This window comes from Ixodes scapularis, unplaced genomic scaffold, assembly GCF_016920785.2.
Source record: "Ixodes scapularis isolate PalLabHiFi unplaced genomic scaffold, ASM1692078v2 PGA_scaffold11__112_contigs__length_91849675, whole genome shotgun sequence".
Taxonomy (NCBI): domain Eukaryota; kingdom Metazoa; phylum Arthropoda; class Arachnida; order Ixodida; family Ixodidae; genus Ixodes; species Ixodes scapularis.
Window position 1 is genome coordinate 31,292,705 of NW_024609837.1, and position 19,534 is coordinate 31,312,238.

The 19,534-nt window shown below is 48.2% G+C and overlaps 1 protein-coding gene across 6 annotated transcripts in view; it reads left to right on the forward strand.

The window, feature by feature from the left end:
- LOC8033234 (casein kinase I) overlaps nt 1-19,534 on the forward strand; it is a 48,017-nt gene that overhangs the window by 20,069 nt on the left and 8,414 nt on the right. For 3 of the 6 annotated variants that reach the window (XM_040503570.2, XM_029979910.4, XM_042288873.1), the window contains 5 exons: nt 1,321-1,390; nt 4,729-5,112; nt 10,421-10,591; nt 11,191-11,336; nt 17,903-17,986. In XM_040503570.2, coding sequence (XP_040359504.1) covers nt 1,321-1,390; nt 4,729-5,112; nt 10,421-10,591; nt 11,191-11,336; nt 17,903-17,986 — 855 coding nt within the window. The remainder of the gene's footprint in view (nt 1-1,320; nt 1,391-4,728; nt 5,113-10,420; nt 10,592-11,190; nt 11,337-17,902; nt 17,987-19,534) is intronic. The other 3 variants (XM_040503571.2, XM_029979911.4, XM_042288874.1) reach the window with 1 other exon arrangement.

A 19,534-nucleotide genomic window follows, 5' to 3' on the forward strand; every position in this document is an offset into this window, starting at 1 on the left:
AAAAAAGGTGGAACCGAGAGAATCAAGCTGATTTAGACGGACAAGATTTACTAAGAAGTTATAGATGTGTGGCCGGCCCTTGAGCCTTAAAACAGTCTAGCTAGTCAAAGGACTGAAACACATTCAGGAGTTGTGCGATGAAAGCCACCTATACATTACTGCTGTTAAATAGCCTCGATTTCGTCACTTTAAACCCTGTGAATGAAGGCTAGCCTGGGCCTACGAATATCTTGGCAAACCTGTTTGGCCCACGCGCCACACCTTACGTGCCAGCGCTTCAAGATATTGCAAAGTTCTTTCCACCTGTAATGTGCTGCTGCTTAAAAGGGAGGGTAGTAGTTGCTGGCATTGCTGAGTAGATTGTAAAAGAAGAAACTATAGTCGCCAGAAACGCAGGGCATTTCTTTCAGCTTGGCCTCCAGCGCATGCCCCTTACCGTTTGTCATGTTTTGGCTGCATGTGCACATGCAGCGCTGATAAAACATGGAAATTGTATCGAAAGTAGGAAGCCTGCACTCTCCATACAGGTTTCGTCCTGTAAGCTGGGGGTCGGCAACGTTTTGGGGGGTAAATCGGGGAAGGGGTGGGGGGTTTAGCTAAAGAAAATAACGGGCATGATGCACAGTGAACTGTTATGCCGTGCACTGCACACTGTATTTGGCAAGGCACTTGAATCACAGGTTCTGATTCCGTTATTCTTGCAGAGTCACACAGTTCTTGCCGATTCGAAAGTCGAAAGAACCGGACAAACTGAAACCGTTGGGACCGCCCGATTGCTCGATACTGTGTGGACTACAAGATTTTTTTCCTCAAATCAAACGAGTAGCCTGGATAGATTTCCCGTAGTAGGCCTTTGTGTGTGGCAAAAGCTGCCGAAATTCATGATGATACAAACTATGATTCCAGAGAAAAGTTACGAGATACACAAGTCTTAATTATTGATTCCCAGTGCATCACTCTGGTTGTACACCAATTGACGATGGCTAATATGGTGACCGTGCATAAAAAACCATACCTGAGGCTTGCTGTTTCAGGGTACATACATTGATTTCTCCAGGTTTGCAACCAATCATATTTCTTGTACCATTAGCTCTAGAGGGGGAAAGGGGGGGGGGGGGGGGGGGAATCTTTTGTAAAAGTGTGCCTGGGGTTGCACAATATTGCCTCACAAGTCTCCAGTTGCTGACCCCTGATGTAACAAGTGATTATAGCACTTCTCATATTCTCTCTAGTGGGAAAGGTTTGATTCCACCAGTGCCTATGTGCTGTGCTGCTCCCTGACTATTCTGACTCATGCTTTCGTGTTTCTTTGTTTTGCAGGAACCGATGAAATCCAAGGCTCCTCAGCTTCACTTAGAATACAGGTTTTACAAACTTTTAGGAAATAATGGTAAGTCCTGGGGTCGCACTTGTTCTCTATTATTTGTTTTTCAAATTCTCGTTTGCCAGTGAAGCAGTTTCTCCAGCCGCAAGGAAGCGGTGCCTGTAGGTTACACGGAAAAAGAAAGCTATAAAATCACGAAAAGGTATACATAAAAAAACGTGTGGCAAATATGAAGTAGAAGGGAAATTCGTGTGTTTTGGGGGAAAATCGAGGTCACTGCCCACCATGAATAATGCACGCTCTTTGTAAGTTGTCGGCGGGAAAGTGTGAAATTCACTTCGGGCCTGTGTTTTTAATGGGTTAATATTTTGATAATATAAACTTGGCATTCCATAATTAGTCAGAAAATGAGCTCTGCCCCTTCGGATGTGTCGCAATATATGTCACGATGGCATTTCATCAATGCTTTCAGTGGCGCATAAATTTTTGTTTTTCACATGACTTCCTTCGGCATCGCCTATATAATGGAGGTCTGTTCTGTATACAGTTCAGTTGTACATTTCGAAGTTTCCTCAAATTTGTAGACCTCTTTTGGGTAGGCTTATTGCTTACAAAAAAACTTCCTTTGCTCTTCCGCACACCCGGATTTCTAGCAGAAGTTTAATTTCTCGGACAAGTTTTGCCTGCTGTATTTTGTAAATGACAACAAAATGCTTAAAGGAAAAGTTATTAACGACTTGCCAAGTTTCCCAGGAAGCAGGAAGTGCCAGTTTTAGAAAATAACTGGCACTTCTCTGCGTCGTGCCTCAAAACGTGCAGAGACCAAACTCTGCGAGCAGGCTGTTCGGGCTTCGTATGTCTATACTCTGTTCACCCCTAAGCTATCAGTACGGTGGAAGCTGTGTGCTGATCAATCCAGTCCTATGTCTAACTTTCGCCACCTGGGCCCGTTTTCTCGAAGCCGGTTAACTTTAACTGCGGTTAAAAGTTAACCGCCCTTCCCTACTAGGTAGCTACAAGTTCCTAGCCAAGTTTGTTCGAGGGCTGGATGAGCGATAGCTCCGCGTTTTATTATGGGGTGGTAGCTGATGTCACCTACTGGCTGTAGCAAATATAAGTGGCTTCCGTGGAAAGGTTCCCGAAATGGGGGGACCCAAAAATGCGCACTACCGTGTTTTCGCAATGCAGCGTGGCATACATTTGAGCTCAAGAAGCAATTTGTATTGCTGTTGGTACAGATAATCGGTAAGGTAAAACTAAATTAACCCTTTTTTGGGGAATTTCTAAATATTTGGCTGTCTGAAGTGAAGACGAGCCTTGTTGAAATTTGCTTCCAAGTTCGAAAGAGACAGACGAAGTTCAGTCCTAGAAACGAGAAAGAAGTGAGCAGTGAAAGGCGGGCGGTACACTGGCAGCATGGTTGGCTGGCATGTAAGAACTGTATATAACAGCGTCATAAATTGAAAAACCTTCAATTCGGTTCCAGTGAAAATTCACCTATTAGTAAATTACCCGAGCATCGAGGAGAACACTAAAAGTGTAATTCTACAATCTGCGTGCGCTGGCCTCCCACTTATAAAATATTTGAAGTAAATAATCATAATAAATCTTTGATGAATGCGCGTGCACGGCAAAATTTGTTTAAGCTTTTCGCTTTAGAACAGTTACAACTGCAGACGCCAGCACGTGCAGCGCGTGTAACTACATCGTAGCATGCACCTTGGTGCTTGTGTGTGCTTTTGTGTGCTATCAATACCCGGCCGATTGAGTCAAGGCAATCCACTTTTCAAAGACATTGCCATGACTACAACTATTGCGTTCATTTAGGCTTAGGAATGGCCAGAATCGAAAGACTATCTAAAAGATGTGCCGAGGTCATTGCTCATGCTTTGTGTTTTAAGTAAGGTAAGGCACAGCGAAAGCCTCCTGCACCATTCATTGCTGACCAACGTGCCCGATATTGCAGCTACTACGACGTATTAGTTCCAAAGCGAGCGGCGCTCACTCACTGGGGTACCGCCATGTTTCCCCGCCGTCCTTACTCTGCCGGTCACGTGACCTAAAATTCCCCCTCGTAGGGAAATGTGGTTAACTTCTAACCACGGTTAGAGTTAGCCAGCTTCGAGCAAACGGGCTCTGATCACGCCCCCACCCTGGCCCACACACAGCGAACTGGTTCTGGCGATGAAAAAGATACATTTGACTGGTTCAGCAAGCATGCGGCTCCCATTTCACTGCCAGCTTCATGCTGAACGGAGGAGTTATTGTTTACGATTCCAGCAGAATGGACGGTACCTAGCAGGAAAACACTAAATAGGCCAGAACAGGTCCTTTTGGGATTCCTGCTTGTCCCTTGTGGCTTCTGTGATTGCCACATTGTCCGTGGTCGGCGCGATGGCCACCGCTGTAAGGTGAGGAAAGTTGCGTTGGTCGCATCCACAGGAACAAAAACTGCGGCAACGACAGAGCTGCAGGAAAAAACTGTGATTCAAATAGTCCAACGAATTATGTGCGCCTTGCATTGTTTGTGATGTATAGGACGAATTGTCGTCACAATGACTTTGTCGTTGCTGCTTATTGGCGTGTTGCCGAGGTCACTCCGAACTCAACCCGCACAGCCGCATAATCCACACATTGTGCGTTTATTTACGGTCGGCGGTGCAGTAGAGGGACAGAAGCTAGTCCTTTCGTCGCTTCCTCGAAGCAAGCTAAGCCTCTGGAAGCTCGCTTACGCCAGCACACTGCCGCAGGTTTTGGACGTGGTAGATAAACATTGGAGGAAAACATTTTAAGGCCTATGCTTGCCTCCTTGAACCCAAGCGCTTTGCGTTAAGCTGGCGTGCGGCACGGAACGACCTGTTTCAGCCGTCATATTCAAAGAGAGTAGCGACCCCTATGGATCCTTTTTCTATTTACAAGCTTGAGCAGTCTCTTGCCTCCCGAGAGACTTTCGGTGGCTCCGTTTCGTAAGGCCTTCCGGGCCTGTTGATGTCAAAATTCCTGGAACAATGATGTTCTACATTAATCACAGAAGTTCAGAATTTAGCGCGGTCCTTCTGCTGTGCTTTTCAACAGACAAGATTAGATCGGTCGTCTTATGGGAGTGTTACAAAGTCTCCACCAAATCTCTCGCTTACCAATCCTTTAGCTGACACCTGCAATATATTTTGTCGATGTTGCAAGAATGAGTGCTACGGTGGGAGATTGCCTGTCCTCTCATTTGACTGAAAGTTTGCAAGGACATAAAAATGCAACACCTCCTCCTTTGGGCACTTTAATGATAAGGATCTTTAGGTCTCTGGAGTTGCGAATAGTGCTCCAACGTGTGTCAAGTTGCCTTCCTGGGGCTACTACGTAGCCCGCCTTCCCGCTTGAAACCCCGTTCTTTTCCCTTTGCATTGCAGAAGGCATCCCCAAGGTATACTACTTTGGCCCGTGCGGCAAGTACAACGCCCTGGTGATGGAGCTGATGGGGCCGAGCCTGGAGGACCTGTTCGACCTGTGCGAGCGCAAGTTCTCCCTCAAGACTGTGCTGCTAACGGCCATCCAGCTGCTGCACCGCATCGAGTATGTGCACGCCAAGCACCTCATCTACCGGGACGTCAAGCCCGAGAACTTTCTCATCGGGCGCCAGTCGACCAAGAAGCACAGCGTCATCCACATCATTGACTTCGGCCTGGCCAAGGAGTACATCGACCCGGAGACCAACAAGCACATTCCCTACCGGGAGCACAAGAGCCTCACGGGCACGGCGCGCTACATGAGCATCAACACCCACCTCGGCAAAGGTACAGGTTCGGCTCCTTGTGGGCCATGGGATTTTGCCGTCTGGTGTTCCTCGCCGAAGTGTGGAGCTGCGACCTCCTTTAACTCGGCCCGGAGCACGTAGTAGTAAATGACTGGATTAAGCTTGCACAGCACCTGAAGCAAATCGGGAACAAAAGCAAGCGTTGACACGACTAACTGGCACTTAAACGGTAACTCCGGTTGAAAACGAAACCAAAATAAATGACTGGTATCACATTAGTGGCACGAAATATGATCGCAGCCGAAATGTTACGTCGAAGGGAAGCCGCATATTCCACTGAATTCAATTTTAAAGATGAGACCAGCTGCTCTTTAGCGGACGGAAAACGGTTAGCTTTCAGTCATAGAATATTGGTGCAGCACCCCTGTGTCGTCACGTCGCGGTGAAGCTGCTGTTGATTGGTTGTATTGCATACCGCAGCACCACGATGACGTCGCGCCGTGGCAGTACGTCTGAGGATCAGTGTTGCCATCCCTCTATCAGGTAGTTTTGTCGTAGCCGCCCAAAACCAAACTTTGAGCGGTGATATTTATAAAACTACACACAATACTGAAAATATATTGTACAGTAATCCCTTGTTATAACGAAATTGCTTTCTTGGAAATAATGCTTTTATTGTTCAACGTGGTCCCGACCGAAATGCAGTCGTTTTTAACCGGATTATTCTAAGTGTATCTGCGGCCGACCACGCTTATTACGAAAGCCGTTGAAGGAAGCGATGGGGCCCGGAAAAGACTACCGCATTTACTCGCATAGTGAACGCATCCCCCAACACGGGTACCAATATTTTGACTTTTTTTTTCTCCTCGCGTAATGAACACACTTTTAATTTTCGGCTCTGCGAGTCTCGAATTGCGTCCAATTTAGCAAGCCACCAAGTCAATTTTTTTTTTTTTCTGCCAAGTGGTTACGCCAAGTCAAGTCAAGCCAAGCCAAGCCGCTCTCGTAGTGGCTGCAAGTGGCCGCAAGTGCTTAGTTGGTCAACTAAGCACTTGGCAGAAAGTGGTCAACTATTAGCGAGTTCGTTTCACGGCACTCGTGCCCACGCGTGCCCTCTCGCAGCGTGGACAAGTTCGTTTCAGCGCTGACACCCCACGCGTGCATGCACGCGCTGCACCGAGAAAATCGGGAGTGCGCCGAAATGCAATCCCGTCATGCCTCGCTCCGGCGGGGCCGGCGAGGAGCGGGAGCAGACGACGAGGGTTCGTCTGCTACGATGTGTCGCGGAACCGAACGAAAAAAAAAGTCGATTTTCTGATAGAAATTGCGTCCCGCGGGCAACGGAATCATTACGAGCTTGAATTGTGAGCGTCTGCTATTTCACGGAGGAAGCAATTGACAACCCGTGATTTATTTGCAGGTTTTAAATCGCTCTGTTGCCGTACAAACGCTGCAATATACCAGTGTGTAAGGAAATGCTCAGAACAAACGCAACAGCGGCTCCCGAGATGTCGATCACCATCCGTGCGCGGGTGAAAAATTTAACATTTATCGATAAAACTCCCCCAGCAGAAACCTTTGACTGCCCAATAAGCTTCAGAGAAAACTAAAGATGGTGACTTTACCTGAGGATTGGGCAACATCATCATGTTTAACATTTACCTACGCAGCTAACTTGCCCCGTCGTATTTTGTTCGAGAAAGCTCGACGCCCTCACCAAGGCTAATATCTAATCCACCTATAATGACGATCCAAATCGAAAGTCCCAGTCTTGCTGGATATTCCAACAGGCTAGTTTTAAGCCGTACTTTTTCAGTGGTTCACGCATAATACCATGCTCAAACGGATCAAGCTTTTGCTCGGACAGCATCATCAGTTTTCTTCAATGTAAACGGTTATAATGATTGAAAGATCGCAACCAGCTGCTTTGTAGACAGCTGGTTGCGGAAATTTACGCCGTCTGTAACTATCTCTACGGCAGCCGAGCTGCTTGAAGACATCGCAACTATAAACTACAGGTTGCAGTTGCCAATGTTTGTAAATAAACGTTGGTAGCGACTGCATTCTCGCATTCTCACGCATCTCGGAACAGAAAGGCGCTAGTTTCGGTTTGAAGTCGGTACCTTTTCTACAACATAGATGGCGGCAGCATCTGTCTTCTGCACTCGGTGCATTTGGCGAGTTCGTTTGAGTCCAGGTTTCCGTGCAACACTCTGTGAGTGCGATGCATTCTGGGAGAGAACTCGAACGGTGCCAGTGCGTGTGAAACGAACTCGCTATATGAAACCGAGCGGCGTGCAGAATTGACGAAGCTTAAGTCAAGGAATTGCCCAGCCCCGGACATTCTTCGCCTGTTGGATGCATTGATGTCAACAAACACGTTATTGCCTGTGGTCTGCTTTCGGGCAGTGAGTGAAAGTGGTTAGGCCTAAGAACTGTTGTGTTGCTCTCCGTGCTGAGTAAGCTTCGTGGGGCGCTTTTTCTTTGGCAAAAGGCGTGCCAAAAGCACCCTAAAAAAGGCTTGCAATTTATAGAGCATGATTAATCTGGCGCACCCACAACCAGCCATGGGTGTGCTTCTATCAGTGGAGACGTGCCACAGTACCCTGCCATGTCCCATTGGCACCTAAAACGAAATTTGCGCAAAATTTTTAGATGCAGGTATTTTACCCCATGCCCTCTCCCCCCCCCCCCCCCCCCCAAATATGGGTCAATTTTTTGGACAAACAAAAGTGTGTTCATTATGCGAATAAATACGGTAGCCCTTCGGGAACCCCAGACGTGCGCGCCTGTGGTGCACTACACGCGCATGTGCGTCGTATGGGAGATTGGGAGTGTTTACCAAAAGTCGCTTAGATCTGCGAGGTTGAGAAAAGTGGCCGACCCAAGTCTGAAAACGCCAAAGAGTTTGACATTCCAGCATTGGCTGTTCGACACTCCACCATCTGGCAGAACAAGAAGTTTCTCATGCAAGAGGCAGCGCACCTGCAACTCGAAGATGAAAGATCGTCATTTGTTTTGCGACCATCGGATTTTTTCTCGCGAGCATGTTAGCCGAGCCGGCGCACAATTTCCGTAGCTGCAACAATCTACAGGAGTGTTAAAACATGTTGGCAAAGCCACTGAGGATAACTACGATTCTTTCACACTTGTCGACGCGGACATTTTCGTTGTTGCTCCTGCCACGGATGCTGCAATCGTAGACCTTGCGTGCGGCCAGGGTAAACATGAAGAGACGCCGGAGAGGCCCCTCGGAAAACGCTGACAACTGCGGAGACTCGAAACATCTTGCGGCTACTTCGAAACAAAGTGGAGTGTAGCGGCGGTGATAGTGTTCCTGCGATGCCTGGAGCAGCTCGAGGAAAACTGATGCCTAGATGAAAATATCGGCTAACTCCACTTAATTATTTTTTTACTCCATAAAGCTGCCGCAAGATGTTAATGCAAAAGGTTTGTTTGATTAAATATATGGCCAGAGTGTTCCGCAGTGTTCCCGTCCACCTTCAAGGCTGCTGGCACCGTTTTTTGTTTGGCTCTACCGCTTTTATAGCATTGCCGCTTATGTCAAATTTTTTCGCTGTCCTGTTAACTTCGTTATAACGAGGGATTACTGTACTTTGTAATTTAGGAACTCTGCTTTAGCTAAAAACAGTCATCCGAAATTCAAATATATTGACTAGACTTTCCCTTTACGGCCGTGTTTTAAATGCTTGGGCAACTTTTCGTATTGCCCCGCAGGAAAAAAATTAATTGGCTAACTGAGGAAGAACCAAGTACCTTGACGGAACTTTATTTGTTGAGGTTAGAATGCCCGGCAGGAACTGCCGGCAGGGGCAGGGGCCTTAAAGGTTCCAAAAGAAAGCCAGAGCATAACACCTTTGAACCCCTGAGCCTGTTGAGCTACGCTCGAGTAAACTGGAGAAATTAGCGCCAATAGATTGCAGATTGAGCCTTCTTTTTTTTTTATGGATTTTGATTTGAATTCCACAGTTCTAAGTTTCAAGTATCAAGACATGTATGTCGTCCTCATAACACAGAAACACGGCGGGAACGCAGAAGGTTGCCGTCTTTCCAAGGCGGTGGCACCAAGGAGATTAATTTTTGCAGCCGTTTGAGTATAACGCGAGGGTGAACATTGGAGCGCAAACTTGCAGCACAAAGCAGTGTCTCACTACGGTGCCTGGATAGTGTCTATGACGGTTGAGTTTGCTGCCCTGTCCCACTCGTGCATTAGAGTGTTACCGAAGCAGCTTTCAAACCATGTTGCGGGAGTTGGCATCGTTTGTTGTCGTGTTGTCAGATGTCGCGAGCCTGGCAGTTGGTCGTAGAGCTTCCGTCAAAACGTTTGAGCCAGTACGAGTGTCGCTGTCGTCGCGACTCCCGAACTATGGTGTTTGGAACGCGCCTCCAACTGGTGTGTTTACCGTCCTATCTTGCCCGTACTTCAAAAATGGTCCCGAAATTGCAACAGAAGACATCACAGAAACCGGAGTGTCGTGCTGTCGAATGTCGCAATCCTGGCGGTTGGTCATAGAAATGCTGGCGGAAAGCACGAGCGAACGCGAGTGTCGTAGTCGTCATGGCGTCCCAACTTCTGACTGCTGAAGCTTCCGTGGACTGTCACGCCAAAGAGCGACCTGCAGCAGGACAGGCGTCTGCTGCACCCACCACCCCTGCTGGAGCACCGCCAAAGTCATGACAGCGTGACACTTCTATGACGTCACCAGGCGGAAATCGAGGGACCATTTTTTTGGACGCGGTAAACACACCAGTCGGAGACGCATTCCAGGCACCATACCCAGACTCCTGGCTGCCAAAGCTTCCCAGGGACCTTAGGCTGGAGAGCGACCTGCAGTAGAAGAGGCATCTGCCACATCCGCCACCGCCGATGCGACACCGTCATGATCGTGGCCAGCGGCAACATGCGACTTCTGTGACGTCATCGGACGGAAATCGAGGGATCACATTTGAGGACAGAAATTGAGGGACCATGTTCAAAGACGGAAAATCGAGGTGACACGTTTGAGGACGGAAATCGGGGGACCGCATTTGAGTACGGAAATCGGGGGCCACATTTGAGAACGGAAATCGAGGGACCAGATCTGAGGACGGAAGTCGGGGGCCACGTTGGAGGATGGGAATCGGGGAACCACTTTTGAGGAGGGCAATCGAGGGGCCACACATGAGGATGGAAATCGAGGGTCCACATTTGAGGACAGAAATCGGGGAACCACATTTGAGGATTTGGTAAGCGCACCAGTCACTAACATGTTCCAGGCAACTGATAAACTTTTGTCGACGTGCCACGCGTTGCTTCTTGGCTTAGCTATGGTTGATTGCCATTGCAGAGCAAAGCCGGCGGGACGACCTGGAAGCCTTGGGCCACATGTTCATGTACTTCCTGAGGGGTAGCCTCCCCTGGCAGGGCCTGAAGGCCGACACCCTCAAGGAGCGCTACCAGAAGATAGGAGACACCAAGCGGGCCACGCCCATCGAAGTGCTCTGTGACGGATACCCAGGTGAGGATGAGGGCAACACTGTCTCTAGGACTCGTTATTCATTACAAGTTTGTTGGGGGCATTGCCAACCAAGGTGACGCTAAAACCGCCGGGCAATAATACGCGGTAATCTAGAAAACGTTGTAAAGAAATTTGAATGCTCAATTCTATCATTAAAGTCCGGAGACCAAAAATGTGCAGCTTGTTTTGAATCCCCTCTGTCATGAAGGCAACAAAGTGTTGGCGGCAACGCGAGTGCACTTGTGTGCCAACTATTATCGCGCTAACCTAAGCCGGCCCACTAGTGCGGCGGAGAGGGTGTCAAATTACCGAGCAAAAGGTCGGTAGTTGGATCCCCGCAGAGGGACACAATCTCTTGCAGAGACTACAGGCCATGTCGCTGTATTTTCCCTGCAACATTTCGCGATGCTCTTGGCTCAAAACTCGGCCCTTAAAATACGTTTTGTTTTAATGGGGTTATATATTATTAGTTTTCGTACCCTCAAAAGAGAGTCGGTCGGCTTGTCACGACAGCACCTAAAGACTTTTTTTTTTCCCTTTCCTTCAAAGTTGATAGGTTGCTGGCTTTTGGCACCTAACATCTTGTTGCGCGTGTGCAGAAATGGCGACGTACCTGAGGTACGTGAGGCGGCTGGACTTCTTTGAGACGCCCGACTACGACTACCTGAGGAAGATGTTCCACGACCTGTTTGAGCGCAAGGGCTACGTAGACGACGGGGAGTTCGACTGGACGGGGAAGCAGATGGTGAGGCCATTCCTTCCTCTCTCCGGACCGGTCTGGGCCGCCGCGTTTTTATCTCCGCAACCGTTGACCTTTCTCTGCCCGGGTGTCCCGTCGTGCCGGCCCTCCTCTTTGTACCCGCACGTCCCTCAAAGCCAGCGGTCTCCTTTTGTACGTGGATTTCCATGTCTGCTACGGTCTTCTTCGAGAGCTTCTGGCAGTCTGTCTATTATTTCGCTGGGCTCGGTTCACTGGCAGCGCGGTCTCATCCAGAGCGGCAGGCTGTGAGCTGCAATGTGTACGAGTGGGGAAATTGCCGGTGGCTGGCTGGCTCCTGTTGCGTTTGTTGCATAGGAGAGGAAGGCTTTCGCCCTTTGGCGTCTCCACTCGTTTTGCCGCTGCCCGCCAGAAGCGTGGTGTCTGCTAGTGGATGCATTCAAACAAGAACCGTGAAGTACCATAAACTGAATGTACAAGGTGTGATCAAAAAGTTTTGAGACTGATTTTGTGATGTAAAAGGAAGAGGTGGTACGGTGTTACGCACGCAGCAGTCTTTATTAGTGTTGTGCAAATGTTAAAATTTTCTGATAATAGTTTCAAATGTTATACGTTATTCTACATTTGCCCGGAGATGAACGGCAATGTTCATACTTTTTGAAGTGTTAGTCACTGCGGGTTAGCCGTGTTGAGTGCAGTTCTCACCGAGCACCTGTGCACTGTGGAGAAGCAATACCCACAAAGCTTGCAAGCTCTGCAGGTATTGCTTCTCCACGGTGCGCATGTGCTCGATGAGAAACACACCCAACGGGGCCTTACTCGCTGTAATTATGTGAGAGTATGCATTAGGCAGCGGTGTCTAAACAACCCGTGTTCATTGTTAGTGCTTGTTTTTTTGTTTTTGTTTTCATATTGAAAAATTAAAAAAAGGAGATGCGTATAGCGAGCAGATTATAAATCCTCCCAATTAGGACAGCCGTGACAAAATCTGTCGTTTACATGTCGCAGTTCATAAATATAGTTTTATTAAAATTAATTAAGCTGAGAAGTGGACAGTGGAAGGCTAAGAACGACTTTCACGAGTTCAGATGAACTTTTTTAAAGCATGGTGTAGGGTAGTGAAAGGTTTGGAAAAACTATTCTAAATTCAATTTGGGAATGTTTGGTCAAAACCACCACTCGCTTTGAATTCACTTTGAACTCGAGATCAATTTTTCGCACATCCCGAGTCATTATGCCAGAGGCCCTCGTTTTGTGTACATTGGGAGCTATGCTACACATGTTTTTGAGACCAAATGCTGTAGCACAATGGAGACTTCAGCATGGACTGCAAACCAGAGCGAGGGCAAACATCAATTTTGCGTCAAACTCTGCAATTCTGGAGCAAACCTTCGAAATTATTCAGCAGGCTTATGGCAAAAATGCAGTGACTCGTGCGAGGTAGTTTCTGAGCGGCACTTGTGCTTCGAGAATGGCAGAGCATTCCTGGAAGACGGAGAGATGTAAGAAAAGGTCGCCCTACCCCTCTCCATCTTCCAGCGATGCTCTGCCATTCTTGAAGCACAAGTGCCACTAAAACACCTTGCAAAAGTCACTGCTTTTTCGCCATAAGCCCGCTGAATCATTTAAAACGTCACTACTCCAGATTTGCCGAGTTCAATGCAAATTCTATGTTTGTCCTCGTCCGTGCACATGGTCAGGCAAACTCGTGTTTCGTAGCTCCCAGTGTTCACATTGTGACGCCCTTTTGCATAATGAAACGTGAAGGTCTCTGCCTTCCACTGCTGTGCACGCATCACCGTGCTGCGCTCTCTTCTTACGTACGAAATCAGTTTCAAAACTTTTTGATTGCACCTCGTAGAAGTATTTACGTGTTGCAGATTAAGTTGAAATTCTACTGTAAGTAAACTGAAGCACTCTGCTGTTGCATCTACTCATCCTTACCAGCAGGCAAAGACACTCGACTCCCTGTTTAACCTAACTTTGCTCAATACAGGAAGGGTTTGGTAGTAATCTTTTAACAGCAAACCATTTGTGTAGCTGATCTTTGTAACCACTTTTGTTATGGCACCAACAGTATGGGTCATTTAATACTCTATGCTCCGGTTTTGCCTCTGGGAGTTGGCTACATGTAGGAAACCGTGTTTTCAGATAAATCAAAAGAACTCCCGCCGGGGAAATTTTTGTCAACTCGGATTTATCCGATAAGCTCTGAATTTCTATGTCCCAGTGCAAAAATAAAAGACTATTCTACCATCAAGTTTTGTCGGCGCAGAGGGCCAGTGGTCCTGAGAAAATAACACCCCAGTTTTTCCTTGAAAATCTCGGTTCGTGGACATCATCGACCCTTTATATCTCGTGAAGGTTCATTTCGGACAACAGGTTGTTGTGTTACTTCCGGGTCACGACAAAAGCTACGGTTCGAATATCCAGTTTGGACCATACTTTTCGTGCTTCTTAGAGGTAGGAGGTGTTGTGTTTTTTTAGTGAACACTATGAACCAAAGAGATTTCATAGAAGGAGGTTTGCAAGTTTTTGTCCTGGGACATTAGTATTGCCAAAGGCAAGGGTGTCTATGCCAACCATGCCAGAAGAAATATTATTTGATACAATTGTGTATTCTTTCGAATCTAGCACACGTTTCCACCCAAATATTATTTATTTTTATTTTTTTAGAAATAGGAAACACTGCAAAATTAAACTCCGCATTTTAGAGATTTGGGAATTGACCAGAAATACGCTCCGAATTTTGGGCAAGACTCTGAAAACACGGAATCCTAGCTACATGCTGGCTGTTTCAGGTCAGGTAAGGCTGCAAATAAGAAGGAAAAAAAACAAGAAAAAAAAAACAAGTAGTGATTTTGAGAGCAGAAGTATAGCCAAGTTGCTGCCAGAGTTATCGACGCTTTTAGCCCTTCCTTGGTTCGACTTACATGACCCATTTAGGGGGGGGGGGGGGGGCGGGGGGGGGGCGGGGGGGCGACTCTCGCAAAGTAAATGGAGTGGTTTGTTTGGGCACGGGGCTATCTTTCTACATTTTTCTGCGCTAGTCTGCCACTGTGGCTTGCTTCCTTCCTCCGTTTTGAGTCATGTGTGCCAGGAGATGCTGTCTCTTCTTGCTGAGCCCTTTTCTTTCGAGCCAAACCTATGGAACCCACGAGTGAGACTGGGGCACTAACTCTTTGGCAGGTTCGCTTTCTAGTCCCAACAAACTCGTTGGGTCGCTTCCTGAAGGCGGTTCACGTCATGACCGAGGTGGGAATCACGTCTTTGAGTAGTGATAGTGCAGAACTGGAAGGCTGCTTTTTTTCTATTTGGCTCCCTTTTGATGCCTTTTGAACTACGCATTTGAAAAGCTGAAAGCTTGCACGCCCCATTCGAGCACAAGTGCGAGCGAAGCTTAATCTTTGAGCACAAGCTCATCCATCGCCCTGAGCGACACTGTAACCTCACTAGCGCGCGTGAGTAGCAGGCGTGTTCAGGGAATTTGGCTTGCATTTGCGGCGGAACAGCGTCGAGGATTCCTTTTGTTAGAGGGGTTGTGAATTGTTTGTGCAATTCATTTCGTTGAATGTAAATTCTAGGCCCTAGCAATTTTTGAATATCTGCTTATTCCTCCAGCTTCTTACTAACTTTTTTTTTTTGTGCGCGGTTTTAACGTCACTGCCTCAGTTCGTAAAAAATGTCACATCAAGTCACGTGGTCAGCAGCAGTTGAAAGAAAGGAACTGTAAAAGTTTGCTATGTGATTAGGGTAACACAAATGGGTTCTTTTGAGCCAGTGGGGGAAGGGAAACCAGTGATTGGTTCGATTCCTGTCTACTATTTGTTTTCTTTTTTTCGCACCCATGTTTATAGATGTTCTTTTGTTTCTATTATGGATACAATAAACAAATTAACTCAAAGAATTGCCAACCTGCTAAAACCCCCTTGGTGGTGTGGAACATAACCAACAGAAAGTGGCATGAGTGGCTACGGCCATTTGAACTCTAGAAGCGCTGGTTTTGAGAAGTAAACTGCAAGATTTAAGAACATGCTATAACTCGGCAAAGTTTTGCGAATGAATTTAGGAAAATTAGAAGGCAACTGCCTCCAAAGTTTGAGCCAAGACATGTTGGCCATTGCTGAAGCTGCTCTGCGCAAGCAGAAAATCCATAGGTTTTTTCTTTTTCACAACCCCTTTAACAGTTGATTTTACAGTTAAAATAGCTTGTCTTGAACTGCTTTTAGCTGCTCCTACTGTGCTTTGGAAGTTTTGCATTGTAATTGCCCGTTGCTTTGTTGTTTCTGGGGGTTTGGGCTAGTCGGGACCTGATTTGGTTTACATCATCTCATCCCAAACCTTTTAAAATGGGCCGAAGAGGTATGTGGAGCTGTCCAGTCACCCTGGATGATGCCATCAAGTGCTATAGTTTTGGGTGAAGAATAGAAATCATTTTAAACATTTGGCTGGAGCCACAGGATGTGGACCCCTTGAGGGGATATGCTTGGATTGGCGGTGGCTGTTCTATTGGCGGTCTCTCACTTCAAACATCTGTGGAACCATAGATTCAGTTCGAAACTAAGTGCCATGTTTGTTTTTGCAATATGCCAGAACCTATTGGTATGCCCTCTCAGGGCAGTAGGCGTTACGCGGGAAAGGGACGCGATTTAACTACCGCAAGCGGCAAAAGACACTCAGTACCGCAAGGTGTCGTCTTGAAGGCAAGGGATGCATCTACACCGTGCTTCGACATAGCGCTGTCTCCCTCGTACGTGACGTTCGGTTCCTGCAAGGACGGTGGCGTGGCCTGACTGTCGTCCCCACGGCGTCTTTCTCTCTCTTTCTTGTCTCTCCCTCCTCCTCTCCCACCTGCGCCGAGGGGAGGGGTACCAGCCTCCCAACTTTTTCCAGATGAGGCAGCTGAAACTAGCGCGTCCCTCCGACGAAGATCAGTCCAGTCAGGTTTGTACCGGGCTAGCTAGTCTTAGTTGCATCCGCCCAGAAGCGTAGGGGAGTTTGGTTGGGGGTTAGATCTAGGCCTCTGACGTCCCTAGTGTTTTCTGCCCAGATCTCTAGTGGCTGGCCCTAGTAGATTTCCCCGAGGTGGACGCAGCCAGTGGCAAGGAAGCCGTTTGACGCTTTAATGGTTACTTCGCCCGATTGCGTCGGCCGTTTAAACGACCGTCGAAAGTTCTACTAGTCGTCTAGATGGCCGACGGATACTGCCGCAGCACCTCGTCCGTCTGCTAAAAGCCTACGTCGAAGGAGAAGCTCACTTTCCAGGTGGCTAGAAGCTATTTGTGTGGCTGGGTAGCTTGTGTGCTTGAGAATCCTACGAGAGGCGGGTGTTTGGGGTGCGACGTCTGGCTCGACGCTTTTCTCTATCGCCTTCAGATCTAGCACCCTTGCTTGAGCTTTCTTTTAGACATTTTTTGACACGAGGGGGTGCTTCTGCCGGTTGGGTGTCGTCTAGTACACTCGGTGCCACAGCATGACCTCACGCACATTTTCGAGGCTCTGATGCGTTGTGCTTTGACTGGTGCGCCCTTTAACTCTCTTTTTCACTGAGAGCTTTTTTTTTGCTTCTAAACGAGCCCACCGACTTTCGTCATCGGCATCTCGTAAGAAACGAGCTTGTTCACGGGTAGTCTGTGCACATTTCTCTCGTAATGCCATAAGGTGCATTCTCTCATAATTTCTGGCCTGTCTGCTCGTCGTACAAGTCATTGCCGACCGTAGCCGAGTTAAAAGTTTGTTGCACTGTGACGTGAGGGCTGCCCCAGCCATGTAAGACTGGTGCAGTGAGTGCAGCCGTAGGAATTTGTTACGACCGGGGTAGATGGGTGATATGTTAGTGGATATCAAAGTGTTTGTAAGTTGGACTGGGCAGGGACCCTCCCTGACCCAATGAAGAAATACCTAGTGCACATGCAATCGCATACTCGTAATGACTCTCGAAATTAGCGGGTGCCCCGTAGCTTTAAGTGCAGTCCAGATCAATCGTACTTGGTAGGGCATCTGAAAGGATGTCGGTTGTGACTTGCCAAAAGGATTTAACCACCATTATTAGAACTATTGGTTCGAGAGTACACGGATTTAGTACCCTTCCCCTCTTTGGCCGAGCAGAGAAGGAAGATGGCTCTTTTGTGTCGACCTCGGGGACAAAAATAAACCACAACGGGGACAAAAGCGAAGTTTGGGGGGAGCGGTATTTAGGTCACTACATCTCAGTGGTCCAAAAGGATATAGCTATTATCTCGGGTGTCGAACGGGTAGAAGAGGCCTCGCGAGCGCGCCGTTTTGTTCCCACTCAATCTCGAAAGTAGCCACGCGTCCAGGCAACAGCGCCTGTTTGGAAAAGGGTGGATCAGCCAAGCTGTCGGCACGAGGAAAGAAAACGGAGCTCTATTACCATGCAAGGCTTGACGTCACTGCATCTGTAACCTCATGCCGACCACTTCTCGAGGCGGTCGCTACGTCCTCGGCGGCGTTGCGTAGGCTCCGTCCAAACCGGCCTCCATTCGCGAGCACGCGGCAGCCAAGCCGAGACTGGCGTCGGCGTGCGTGCGTCCTCGTCTAAGACGGGGTCCTCTTCGGCGTTGCTGTTTCAGTCCACCCCGGTGGGGTCGCTGCAGACCGGTCAGGAGGTCATCGTTTCCCCAAACAGGGAGAGGCACATAACGACCAATGCTCGGGTGAGAGAAGGGACCAGCCCCGCCCCTTTCCCTCCTTCCCTTTCTCTCTTCCCTCGGCTATGGCGCCTGGAAAGCGTCGCCGACCGACGTGCTTGCTGCATCCGAAAAAAAGTGGCCCCTCAGCTTTTGCCCGACGACGTCGTAAAACTGTCGCCGGCGCCGGCGGCCAGAACTATGAATGGGGAGAGCTTGGCCATTCGGAAGTATAGGAGGCGGACGAGGAGGCGCCATTGGCCGTAAGCGGGCTGGGCGGTTTCCGGGGCACGTTCGCAAATTTGAATGGCCGACCGGAAGCTGCGAATAATTCCTCGGTAGTGGTCACGAGAAACAAAATTAATGAGTGCGTCTGAGCAACTCCCGGCGTATGGATCACGGCACGTAATCTGTACGCCAGGCGCCGAGGGCCAAGAACACGAGCAACACTAGCGTTCACTCGTGCTTTTTGCCACAGCTCCTACGTCTGACCGCAGGGATTGCGACGTCTGACAGCATGATACTCTGGATTTTGCGGCGTCGTTCGTGGCCACTTTGGGACCATTTTTGGATGCGTGGGCGAAACAGGACTCCAAACGCACCAGTCGGAGACGCGTCCCAGGCGGCATACCCTCGCCGTCTTTCTTTGTTCTTTCTGCTCGTGCCTGCCTCTTTGATTCACTCTCCCGGTGTGACCCTTTCGAGAAATCTGTTGCTGCCTGCTGAGTGGGAACGACTCCTTTTAACTGCCCCTGTTTCGTTCTCTCATCAGTGTTCGTTTCTGTCGTTTTGCGCATGGACGGATTTGCGTTTCGGTAATGCCTTTCTTTTTTCTTTTTTGTTGCACGGGTGCGGCGCTTTGCTCGGCTGTTGACTGCATCCGGATGCCCTCCCTTTGGCTCTTCTGCTACTCTCGTGTCCTGCTTGAGTTTTCTGTTTTTTGGATTTTGATTTTTATTCCTTAAGCCTGGGCAGCAATGAGAAGCCAAGCGGGGTTGGTTTTGGGTGTAGGTGGATGGTTTGCCTTAGCTGTAATTCCGATGCTCTCGCGGCAGGGGTGGCGGTGGTGGTTTCGCGGCGGGTGCGGTGCTAACAGTGACTAAAGGTGTCGTGTTGTGGATTCGTTCGTCTGGATGAAAGGTTGGAATGATGCATGTGTTAAGGAGGTACTGCTTTAAAACGGCATCTCTAGTGCCATTCTTGTTCTGGCTCATTTGTTGTAATGAACCTCCACGTAAGTAGTGCACTGCACAACACTCTTGGCACAAACACGGCATTGCCATCCTTTTGACGCGTTTCTATGTTACGGGGTATTTTGGTATTTTTTAACATTATTTTACCTCCTGGATTTGTACTTGAAATGTAATAATTCCAGTGCACCTGTCATCTCAGTGAATGCATCTCAGTTGTGAGAAACAAGTGGGAATAGCTGGCGATTACTTGTTTGTGCCAATGCTAGTCTGTATCACTCTTTACATGTTCGCTGTGTGGTAACATAAAAGAGATACAAACTACTTGTAGTACTGTGAATAATGAATACTTCATATTGCCCAGGAACACAAAAGCATGAGGGTG